The 12,674-nt window shown below is 38.8% G+C and overlaps 1 protein-coding gene across 1 annotated transcript in view; it reads left to right on the top strand.

The window, feature by feature from the left end:
- The window catches only part of CLASP2 (cytoplasmic linker associated protein 2), a 223,769-nt gene that overhangs the window by 27,166 nt on the left and 183,929 nt on the right, over positions 1-12,674 (top strand). Inside the window, exons 6-7 of the mRNA XM_027769656.1 lie at positions 1,376-1,473; positions 11,142-11,212. Coding sequence (XP_027625457.1) covers positions 1,376-1,473; positions 11,142-11,212 — 169 coding nt within the window. The remainder of the gene's footprint in view (positions 1-1,375; positions 1,474-11,141; positions 11,213-12,674) is intronic.

Raw genomic sequence — 12,674 nt, 5'->3', positions numbered from 1 at the left:
ATGGCAAGCAGTTAAAGAAACTAATAGAGTAAAACAAGAGAAAATGGATAAATTATGTGCTCAAATTAGGAAAAGAAAAGGGGGGAGTTACAGAGAGATCTTAAAGTAGAAACAGTCTTTGTGCTAAAAACTCTAACAAAGACATAATCTACTGCTTGGCCTTAGAGATAGAAGAAAGCGGAGTGTTAGAGAAGCCCAGGAGAGACTCGTTTAGATGCTCCGTAGCTTTGGTAATAGAAAGCACCGGGCTTTACCTCTCTTATTAAAGAATGAGCACAGGACGGTGACCATGGTGAGCTCTACCTGAGACGCCTGGTCTGCCTGACCCCTGCTTTTCTCTATCCTTTCTCTATCCACAACCTGCTTCCCCTCAGGGCCCTCCATCTCTTCGTTTCCAGGCTGAGAAACTTCATTAAACAGTAACTCTCTATTCCCCCCACCCCCCACCATCGCCTAACAACCACTACTTGACTTTCTGTCTGAGTTTGACCAGTGTAGGTACTTCATAGAGGTAGAGTCAGACCGTATTTGTCCTTTCGTGTCTGTCTTATTTCATATAGCATAATATCCTCCAGGTTCATCCACGTAGCATGTGTCAGAGTTTTCTTTCTTTTTAATTAAGGCTTAATATTGTTCCATTGTGTGTGTGTGTATCTTTTTTAATTAAGGCTTAATATTGTTCCATTGTATGTGTGTGTGTGTGTGTGTATTCACTATGTTTATACGTTTGTCTGTGGGTGATTATTTGGGTTATTAAGACCTTTTCACTATCATGAATAATACTTTTATGGCTATTGATGTAAAAATATGTTTGAGTCCAGACCACATTCTTGAAAAACAATTTTACACCAGGAAAATATATTAACTTTGGTCATTTATATTAATACAGTTGTTAACAGTTGCTTACACAACATTATTACAGACTTTTTAAAAATCCCAATTAGTAAATTTCATGTACTAGTTTCATAGATTTCTACTTACTTGTTTATAAAGAACTATTTATTTCATTTTATTCATTATTATTATTATCATTTTTTAAAAATTTGGAGACAGCCAGAGAGGGAAAGGGAAAATGAGAAAGCAAGCCACCAGGTCCAGGACTCAAACTATGGCCAGCCATGGGGGAGTCCAGCACCTTTACCACCATGACACCTGCTGGACCCGTAGTTTCTTATATTTCTATAAAACCTTCTTGTACTTGGTTTCTCTAGAATTATCTTGGCAAGTCCTCTTGGTTTTTTGCTAATGACATGCTATAATCTCTTATAACTAATTTGAAGCTTCAAATTGGTCTATAAGAGTAATGTTACCTCAAGATTAAGTGTTTTATTGTCTTGTATGTAAGTTCCCTAAGACACTCTGAATTCTTTGACAGGTGAGAGATGCTGCAATATTGGCTATAGTGGAGATTTATAGACATGTGGGAGACAAAGTGAGAGTGGATCTTTATAAGAGAGGAATTCCCCCTGCTAGGTAAGTCTTGCTAAAAAAGAGTTTTTTGTCACAAGTTTTAAATTCATTTGTTTACATATATGATATACATCTGTTATCTCCGTAGATTGTACATACTGCATAAATGAAATCATTCAGTGTCTGTCTTTCTGTGTCTGACTTATTTCACTTAGCATAATGTCCTCCAGTTCCATTCCTGTTGCCAATGACAGCAGTTCCTTCTGTTTTCAGCCTGTATAGCATTCCACTGTTTATATATACCATGTTTTCTTCATTCATTCATCTGTTGACTCATGGCCAGGTTTGTGCCAGTTCCACCCTGACCTTTTTACTGTTCAATTTCTTATTCTTAACATATTTTACTTCCTGTATCCAAGCACATGTAAGCCATCATTAAATATTTTACTGTATTTCTATAAGAAAAATTAATTTTTTTTGGTCACAACCACAGTATTATCAGCACATCTAAATTTTTCCCCCCTTTTTTGCTGTAGAATACATGCTCTTGCCAGAGACAAAGAGACAAAAGGGGAGAAAAAGAGTGAGGGAAAATGAGAAAGCATCCCCCAGGGGTTTGAACAGGCTGCAGTCCCTTCTCTCCTCCATTCTCCCTCTGGGTTTGAGGCATGCATGCACATGTACCTGGCATGTTTTTCAAGCTGCTGAGTCTGACACTCGAAGCACACAGTCTGCCATGTGGGATCCAGCTACCTTAACCACCACACTACCTGACTGGCCCCCATACCTCAAATTAAAAAAAATAACTTTGTGGGACCAGCAGTTATTGTAATGGCTATGTCGCTGGACTCCCACATAGTCAACCGCGGTTCAAGTCCCGGACCCGGTGGCTTAAACTCATGCTGGGCGCATGTGTGTGCGTGCCCAAGATCCCGTGTGGGGGCACCTCTCCCCGTTGGGGGGGGGGGGTGATTTCTCGCTTTCTGTCTCTCTGTCTGTCTGGCGAGTGCACGCTACCTATATCAAAACCCTATAAAAAAAAAAAAAAAACTTTGTAATATCAACTGTCTATTCAGAGTTCAAATTTCCAATTATTTCATAAATGTCATAAGTGTTTATATGCATGTATGTATATGTGTGTGTGTGTACATATATATATATATTTTTTTTTTTAATTGCCGGAGGGTGATTGTGCTTTCCGGAGGGAGGGAGACAGACAGACAGACAGAGACAGACAGACAAAGGGATGAGAGAGAGAATGCACCTTGCAGTGGGGGTGTGGTCACAGTGTGGGCCTTTCTTTATTATCTCTCCATCGTGTTGGGATTCTGCACACATGTACTGGCCCAGTATGTTTTTCAAGCTGCCAACACCAGGTAAAGAACTACATTTGATCACATGGGTTCCAGCTCCCTAGTCAGTAGGCCACAGGACTGGCCCTTCATGTGTTTTTAACAGTTTGAATTGAAATTCAAATAAAGTTCATACATTACAATTGGTTGATAGGCTTTTAAGTCTTTTTATATCTGTATACCCCAACAACACTCTTGTTTTCCCTTGCATTCTATTTGTTGAATAAACCAATGATTTATTCTGTACTGTTTCCTATGTCTAGATTTGGTGAATCTTTTGGGTGGTGTGACATAACATGCTTTTCTTTTCATGTCCTTTAAATTCATATTGGGTCTAGAGAGGTCCTAAAATTTTGAGGGGGTCCAAAAGTAAGACCTACTCTTTAGGAGCCTTGGGTTATCTTGAATTTCATTATATTTAGTTATCTCTTTTATCATTCAGATTTTTTTTTAGTACTAAAATTTTCAGATAAGATGATTGTCCAATACATACGCCTTTTTTTGACTTGTTCACTGTTCCCTCCCCCCACCCCGTGTGTGTGTGTGTAGATTTTCGCCCATGGGGTATGTGTGCTTACCAGAAGGAGATGGAGGGACAGTGAGATATCACCCCTCCATGGGGGTGGCCATGCCACAAACCCTTCTCTTCCATTCTCCTCTTGGGATTTTGGGCATGCATGAACACAAGCCTGGTGCGATTTTCAAGCTGCTGGATCTGGGACTTGAACCATCATGCCACCAGCTGCCTCCTTCCCCCCCCACTTTTTTTTTTTTTAAGTTTTTTGCCATTGGATGCTTGTACTTGCCAGAGAGGGACAGAGAGGGAAAGTGAGAAATCATTTCCTGAGGGGGATGGCCACGTTGCACTTCCTTCCTCTCCATTTTTCTCTGGGGGTTTTGGGCATATATGAACACGTGCCTGGCATGATTTTTAAACCGCTGAGTCTGGGACTTGAATTGTAGTCAACCTTGTGTCAGTCTAGTGCCTTCTTTCTAGCTCCTTTTTTTTTTTTTTTTTTTTTTTTTAATTTATTATAGGATGCAGGTATTTACCTGTGAGACATAGAGAGGAAAACTGAGAAAACACTTCCTAGGGGAATGGCCACACTGCATTCTTTTTTCTTCTTGGGATTTTAGGCATATACACATAAACGTAGCTGGTGTGCTTTTCAAACTACAGGTCTGGGACTTGAACTGTCAAATTGGCCATGTGGAAACTAGCTGCCTAAACCACCTCACCACCTGGCTGGCCCTATTCACTCTCTATTTCTGGGACTAACAATTTAATTAAAGTAAATTCCATGTAATTTTATATGAATGAATGAAATAATGTTTACATGCAAGGGGACTTCCAAAAGTTTGTGGAAAAATGGAATTAAAATGTGTTTACCTTGGTGCAAAAAATGTCAAGTTTATAGTCTTTTTTTGTTTGTTTGTTTTTTGCTATAGGGCGCATGCACTCGCCAGACAGACAGAGAGAGACAGAGAGACAGAAAGCGAGAAATCACCCCCTAGGGGAGATGGCCACGCCGCAATCCCTTCTCCTCCGTTCTCCTCTCGGGATCTTGGGCACACACGCACACGCGCCCGGCGTGACTTTTAAGCCACCAGGTCTGGGATGCAAACCGCAGTCGACTACAAGGGAGTCCAGTGACATAGCCTTTATGCTAACTGCTGGTCCCCATAGTTTTTTTTTAAATACAGGTTTTCCATGAAATTTTTGAAGACTCTCATGTGTGTTTGTGTCTGAGTGTATATATATGGATATATATGTACCTTACATTTATATTGAAATTATTTTTATTTTTCTTAAAGTAGACTTTATCTTTGAAGCATTTTTAGGTTCACAACCAAATGGAACATAGACATGCTTGCACCAACATATTCAGGGTCTCCTGTTGCAGACCTAGCATCTTCCACATGGATTAGCCTTACAGAGTGGTGTGTTCTGTCTGTGCCCCCATGCAGCCCTTGCATGTGTTCTTTTTGTGAAGTGTTTTTCTCAGGTCTCTTGCTCATTTTAGAAACTGTATTATCTGTCTTTGAAAATTTTATTTGTGGGACCACTAGGTGGCATGGTGGTTGGGATGCTGGATGCTCCCACATGGCTGACCACGGTTCAAATCCTGGACCTGGTGGCTTGCTTTCTCACCTTCTCTCTTTCTCTCTCTCTCCCTCTCTCTGTGTCTCTCTAGTCAAATTAAAAATGAATGAATGAATAAATAAAGTTAAATAATTTGAAAAAAAAAAAGCTTAAAAAAAAGGAAAATTTTATTGTAAAACTTTTTTTTATGTTCTAGGTTCAAGCCTTTGTCAACTATATATGTTTCAAGTATCTTTCCTTGCTCTGAGATTTTTTTACTTTCTTTTTTTTTTTTTTTTGAGAGTTTTTTTTTTTTCTTCGCTATAGGGCACGTGCCCTTGCCAGAAAGACAGAGGGAGACATAGAGACAGAAAGCGAGAAATCACCCCCCAGAGGGGATGGTCATGCCGCAATCCCTTCTCCTCCATTCTCCTCTCGGGATCTTGGGCACGCACGCACACACACCCGGCGTGAGTTTTAAGCCACCGGGTCCGGGATGCGAACCACGGTCGACTACTTGGGAGTCCAGTGACATAGCCATTACGCTAACTGCTGGTTCCCTTTATTACTTTCTTAATGATATCTTTTGATGTGTGTAGGTCTCTAGTTTTTCGTTTTATGTTTTTAAATTCTTAGCCTTTTTAAGAATTATTTTATTTATTTATCCATCCATCCATCTATTTATTTGTATATATTTGACTAGAGAGGGACAGAGTGAGCAAGAGAGAGGGAAAGTGAGAAAGCAAGCCTCCAGGTCCGGGTCTTGAGCTGTGGTCAGCCACGTGGAAGTCCAGTGCCCTTAGCCACAACACCACCTGCTGGTCCCCTTAAATTCTTGGTTTTAATATAATTCTGTGTGTGTGTGTTTGTGTGTGTGTGTGAGTAGATGTTTTTATGCCCTGTTTAAGAAATTTTTAATTATCCTAGGATCGAGAAGGTAATCTTTTGTACAATTTTAGTCAAATTTATATCTATAGTCCAACTGGAAAATTTTCTTTATTTTCTTTTTGTAAAAAGTATGAGGTGGGATTTATACTTTTTGTCCGTAAAAATAAACATTTTATCTAGTACCACTTATTGAAAGCATTTTTCTTCACGGTTTCCTATGTTTTAAATTAAATGTGAGGCTAGCCCATGGTCTGGTAATTAAAGTGGTTGGATCTCACCTGACTGACTATGTGGTTCAAGTTCTGGACCCAACAGCTTAAAAATATGCTAGGTGCATGTCCTGTCTGCTTAAAATCCCATAAGGAGGATGGATAGAGTAGAAGGGATTGTGGTTTAACTGTCCCCAATGGGGAGTGCTTTCTTGCTTTCCTTCTCTGTTTATCTATTTCTGGCAAGTGTATGCACCCTCTGGCAAAAATAAATGAAAACTGGCTCCATTACAAAAAAGAAATCGAGCATGGACTTATGTACTTAGGATTTTTGTATCTGTGCTCAAAATGACATTGGTCTTTTAAAAAAAATTTTTTTTAACTTAGAGTTTTTTGCCTTAGGGCAAGTGCACTCACCAGAGAGAAACAGAGACAGAGGGAAAGTGAGAAATCACTGCCTAGGGGGAATGGTTGCCCTGCAGTCCCTTCTCCTGCATATTCCTCCCAGGATCTTGGGCTCGTACGCACACACATCCAGTGTGTTTCAAGCCACCTGTTCCAGGACCCAAACTGCTGTTGGCCATGTGGGAATCCAGCAATGTAACTGCTACGTCATCTTCTGGCCCCTCCTTTCTTCTTGATATATGTTCTGTTAGTAACTTCATTTGTTAGAAGAATCTCTGTATTTGATTTTTTTTCTCCTATCAAAATCAACCTTGGGACCAGCAGTTAGCATAATGGCTATGTCGCTGAACTTCCAGATAGCCAACCGCGGTTTGAGTCCCAGACTCAGTCGCTTAAACTCACGCTGGATGCGTGTGTGTGCATGCCCAAGATCCCGAGAGGAGAATAGAGGAGAAGGGATTGCAGCGTGGCCATCCCCTCTGGGAGATGACTTCTTGCTTTCTATCTCTTTGTCTCTCTCTGTCTTTCTGGTGAGTGCACATGCTCTATAGCAAAAACCTCTTAAAAAAAAAAATCAACCTCATAGGGGTTTTTATCATAGGAAGGTAGCCAGGACTTGAATGTACTTACTGAATAAGCCAGTGAGTTATTAATCCTAGCCATTCTTTGTTATGCTTTCTCTTTCCTCTTAAGTGGCCAGTCACTTGGCAGCTGAGGACTCTGGATGCAGAGCAGTGACAGCTAGTGGGTGAGAAGCTGAAGGCTTCCCAACTCCAAGCCTGTTCTTTCTTCCAGTCTGAGCTTGTCCTTCCTAGTGGTGCTTCCCTAGCAGGTTGCAGGGAATGAGGACTCTCAGTCTACCCGACTCTGGGTTCATGAGCTTTGCTTTTCTAGTATATAGTGAAACTTTGCTTTTTAAGCATGCAGTATGTTACCTTTTGGCATATTATCTTATCATTTTTAGGTACTATTTTGAGATCTCAGTTTGCTAAAAACACATGTTAAACAAGTCTTAAATTTTTACAAGATAAAGCACAAAGTAATTTGGGTTTGTCCTTTATTATAGTCTGTTTTTCCATTGTTTCTCTTTTTCTACTAGTATATAGTTTCAAAAGTTAACTTTATGCTGAATACAACATTCATTTGAAATAAAATATTATTTTTGCATAGCAATCACATTCTAACTTATTTTTCATTTTTCTTTTTTCTTTTTTTTTTTTTTTTTTTTTTGAGGGTTTTTCTTTTAGGGATCTGCGGCCTTTGAGAGGTTTTTGCTATAGGGCATGTGCGCTCAACAGAAAAACAGAGAGAGACGGAAAGCGAGAAATCATCCCCTGGAGGGATGGCCACGCTGCAATTCCTTCTCCTCCATTCTCCTGTCAGGATCTTGGACACGCACATCCAACGTGAGTTTAAGCCACCAGGTCCAGGACTTGAACCGCAGTCAACTACATGGGAATCCAGTGACATAGCCATTATGCCAACTGCTGGTCCCTCTAACTTAATTTTTAAAAGGGATATTTTTGCCACTCAAATTCTTCTGTTTTGATTTTTGAATTTTCTGTTGGATAAGCCTTCTAAGGTTAAAGTTATATTTTCCTGCACTTATTATAGTAATGCCATTCTTTGTTAAAAACATCCAAGCTTGGGACCAATAGTTGGTATAATGACTGTGTTGCTGGACTCCCATGTAGTCACCCGTGGTTGGAGTCCTGGACCTGGTGGCTTAAACTCATACCGGGCACATGTGCATGCATGCCCAAGATTCCGAGAGGAGAAGGGATTGTGGCATGTCCATCCCCCCTGAGGGTGCATTTTGTCACTTTCTGTCTCTCTGTCTCTCTCCAGCGAATGCACGTGCCCTATAGCAAAAAACTCTCTATAAAAAAAAATCACGCCAGGTGCGTGTGTGTGTGCATGCCCAAAATCCTGAGAGGAGAGTAGAAGAGAAGGGTTTGTAGCATAGCCATCCCCCCATGGGATGACTTCTCACTTTCTCTCTTTCTCCCTCCCCCTCCCACATCCACTGCTGCTGCAGCAATTACAGATGCCCTATGGCACTAATCTTTAAAGAAAAGGACAAAAGATTTAAAAAGCCATTTCTTCAAAGAGAGTGTGAGAGATCTAACAGCTCATGTAAACTGCATATTATGAAAATACTATACACTGGTCCTAAAAAAATTTTTGCACTAAAGTGAACATATGTTAATTCTATAATATTTTCCGTAAACTTTTTGAAGTCTCCACATGTGTCCAGTATATGCTCAACATCATTTAGCCATCAGGGAAATGCAGATCCAAGCTACAATGAGATACCATTTCTCATCCACTAGGATGGCTGAAAAATATGAAAAGACAAACAGTAATTACTATTGATGAGGTCGTAGCATAAATAGAACCCTGATACGTTGTTAGAAAAAAACATAAAATGGTGCAGCAACATTGGAAAACAGTTCATAATTTCTCTAAATGCCAACCGTAGAATTATCCCGTAACTAGCAGTTTCACCCCTAGCTACATACCTAAGAGATAGGAAGACATTGGTACTCAAAACATCCATACAAAGGCGTTCATAACGGCATTGTTCGTAATAGCAAAAAGCAGAAACATCACATCCATGTATTCATAAGCTGGTACGTGTATACATAAGTGTGTTATATTGGGCCAGCCAAGTGGCATAGTGGTTAAGATGTCAGGCTCCGACATGGCTGACTGCGCAGTGAGTCCCAAACTTGGCAACTTAAAAACATGCCAGGCATGTGTGCACGTGACCCCAAACCCCGAGAGAATGGAGGCGGGATTGCCTTTTGACTCTTAAATCTTCTGGAAGATTTTATACTAGGGTAAAAGGACCTGCCCTGTGCCTTTGGACTAAAGTGCTCTCAGATATGTAAATAGCTGGGTTTGCGGAATGTAATGGGGAATAGAGATGAGGCTGGAGTTTAGAAATACCATTATAATGAATCCATAGGAGGTTTTCAGCTGCAAAAAATTGTAATTTTTGTTACTGAAATAAACTATTTCGTAACATTTATTTCCTCAGTTTACAAGGAGGTGTACTAGGTCTTAAGAAAGGTTTTAGGAAATGAAATTGTTACAGGTACGTAAGGATAAGATAGATAAAAACATTTAGCAATTAAACACAGTAAAACAATGGCCTTTGTCCCTTCTGCACTCTTTAAGCCAGGACTTTAAATATAAATCATGGCACAATATATAGGGAAGTGAAAGAAAAACAAACTTTCAAAAAAAGGACTGAGGGACCAGCAGTTAGGGTAATGGCTATGTCGCTAGACTCCCATGTAGTCGACCATGGTTCGAGTCCCAGACCTGGTGACTTAAACTCACGCCAGGCACGTGTGCGTGCGTGGCCAAAATCCCAAGAGGAGAATGAAGGAGAAGGGATTGTGGTGTGACCATCCCCCCTGGGGGGTGATTTCTTGCTTTCTCTCTCTGTCTTTTTGGAGAGCTCATGTGCCCGGTAGCAATAATCTCTGAAGAAAAAAAGACTGTTATTGGGACCTGCAGTTGGTGTAATGGCTATGTCGCTGGACTCCCACGTAGTCAACCACAGTTCAAGTCCCGGACCCGGTGACTTAAACTCACGCCGGGTGCATATACGTGCATGCCCAAGATCCAGAGAGGAGAATGGAGGAGAAGGGATTGTGGTGCAGCTATCCCCCCGGGAGGTGATTTCTTGCATTCTGTCTCTCTCTCTGTCTCTCTGTCTCTGGCGAGTGTACGCTCCCTATAGCCAAAACCTTTTTTTTTTTTTTAATAAAAAAAAGGACTGTTATCATAATCCTATTTCACTCTAAAGAAATGTTTTATATGGGGACCATCAGATGGCATAATGATTAATGGTTATGTTGATGGACTCCCATGTAATCCATCGTAATTCAAGTTCCAGGCATAGAGGCTTTAAACTCTCATTGGGTGTATGTGAGCATGCCCAAAATCCTAAGAGGAGAATGGAGGAGAGGGGATTGCAGCATGGCTATCTTCCCTGGGGAGTGATTTCTCACTTTCTTTCTGTCTCTTCGGCAAGGGCACATACCCTATTGCAAAAGTCTCTAAAAAAAGAAAAAGAAAATCTGTATATGAATATAAAAACATCAAAAAGGGTACAGTTAAATAACTATTGTGGATGGTGAAACTGTTTTTTTTTTCTCTTTGTTTCTAGTTCTGTTTCCTATTCTTTTTATAATGAGTGTACATGACAATTGTAATAAGAAATGTGTTTTTAAGTGAAAAAAATGTAAAAATGTAGAAGGAACAGTAATCCTGAATATAAAATTATAAGTAGCAGAAGAACTTGTTTTATGAAAATAGTTTAATAGAGAAAGCATAAGATTGTCAGTAGTATCAGCATCTCTTTAGTTTCTGATATTTTATGCTTGGTGTTTTTAGATTTCCCTTCAGTTTATTTAGCATGATTTTTATGTGCTTCTTAAAGATGTCTTGGTGACTGAGTAGATTTATTACAAGGTTGGAAATAGATTATTTTTGGTGCTTTGTAAGAATAATTTGATGTTGAACCACATGAAACTGCTTTGTGTGAAAGTTGTCTCTTCACAAACCTCCTACAAATATAGAGTCCTACCTGTATTTGGCATCTTTTCTCAACAGCAGAGAGTGGGTTTTGTTTCTTCTTTCAGTGAGTTAATTGTAAAAGAGAGTTGTATAGAGAACTAGCTGAATCCCTACAATTGTTTTTCCCGTGGGAGATGGTGAAAGAAATTATTATATTTAACCTACAAGCAAAAACAAACAAAATTTATTCTTTACTCCTAGATTAGAAATGATATTTTCCAAATTTGATGAAGTGCAACGTTCAGGTGGTATGATTTTAAGTGTCTGCAAAGGTAAGAGTAATTAAGTTTTCCAGTTCTCAAACATTTATTTCTAAGATTATTTAGGAACGTTTTAGAAACAAAAATGTATTTTCAAGTCAGCTATTATATAGGAAGAATTGATTCTGTGGCTTGAAAATTTATTTGGGATATAATAAAAATCTTTACTTATTCTCTGATTCTTTCGGAATCGAGTGCATATTTAATAATGAGTGAATTATGTAAAATAATATTGTTCTTTTGCTTTATTTTTTGTGTCTTTTGAGTTGAAAATGTAATGACCCTCTTGCACTTAATATTGCATACCTAAAATGTCGTTTTTATATCCAGAACTATTCTTCTACTTGGTTGTTAATAGAAATTGTGGTGTCGATAAGCTGCATTATAATCTGTGTGTGACTGTGGTGATTGATACTGGTGAAAAGACATACACAGGAGCTTTACTGCTATGAGCATCTTTGACCATCTAAGCAGAATTCAGGGAGGTTTGGAATTAATATCTAGCATTTATTTGATTTATGGTCCCTTTCCTTTTTGTAAGGTTAACAAATTATGTTTGGTTTTATCAGGTGGCATTTACCCAGACTTTTTTCCTTTAAATATCAATTAGCTATAAATACAAAGAAGAATATACTATATTTCCAAAGATGATATAGTTGACTTTTTCACTTAGGAAAGTAGCTTCATATTCAAGAGTATGTTTAGCCTAGCAATGTAAATAATGTTGGGGAAAAAAATTGGTGTATGAATTTATGGTCAAATACTAGGAAAACGAGTTACTCACATAATTGTTTTCTTTCTCTATGTTAAATCAAGACTGAAATTTGTTGTGTGTGGGAAGTCAGATGAAGTGAGAGTTTAGTGTTTTAACGATTGTGTATACCCTAATCTAATTTTAGTGCCAGAAGCATTAATCAACTTTGGTGTTACCATTCCTCACTGTGACTGTTAGCTGTTTCTCACTTCTCTTCTCTGAATAGAAGGTGTTTTAAATACCTTGTCCTTATTTTTCTAGCAGTTACCTTTGTCCATTTTTGTAGAAACCAGACACAGCAGGAAGAGGGCAAGTTGTTGAAATTCCTTGGACTGAGATTTGCATGTTTCATTAAATTGCATTTGTGTATTCCAGACTATTGAGTTGCAATTCTAAGAGAAAAAGTGTAATACATGCTATAAAATTTAAGGTATTTATTGTTTGGATATGATTTATTTTGAAGGTAGTGTTGTTATATTTTATCAGGTTATTTCCTTACCTGCAAAATAGAAGCTTTTTGTGGTTACCTGTTCTTTCAGTTTCCTTTTCTTTTTCTCTTGTTTCTCTCTCCATAAATGGGGAAGTTTGGGGGTTAGTATCTGGCATTCATTTTTCTTGGAGGGAATCTTTAGAGATTGTTTATATTGAAGATGATCAGAATATTTCAAGTATGGGCAAATGTGAAAGTTAGTCTATTTTTTTAATATATATATATATATA

The sequence above is a fragment of the Tupaia chinensis genome, unplaced genomic scaffold (genome assembly GCF_000334495.1).
Source record: "Tupaia chinensis unplaced genomic scaffold, TupChi_1.0 Scaffold150166_1, whole genome shotgun sequence".
Taxonomy (NCBI): Eukaryota; Metazoa; Chordata; class Mammalia; order Scandentia; family Tupaiidae; genus Tupaia; species Tupaia belangeri.
The sequence above is the reverse complement of the archived record's forward strand: the minus strand, read 5'-3'. Positions and strand labels throughout refer to the sequence as shown.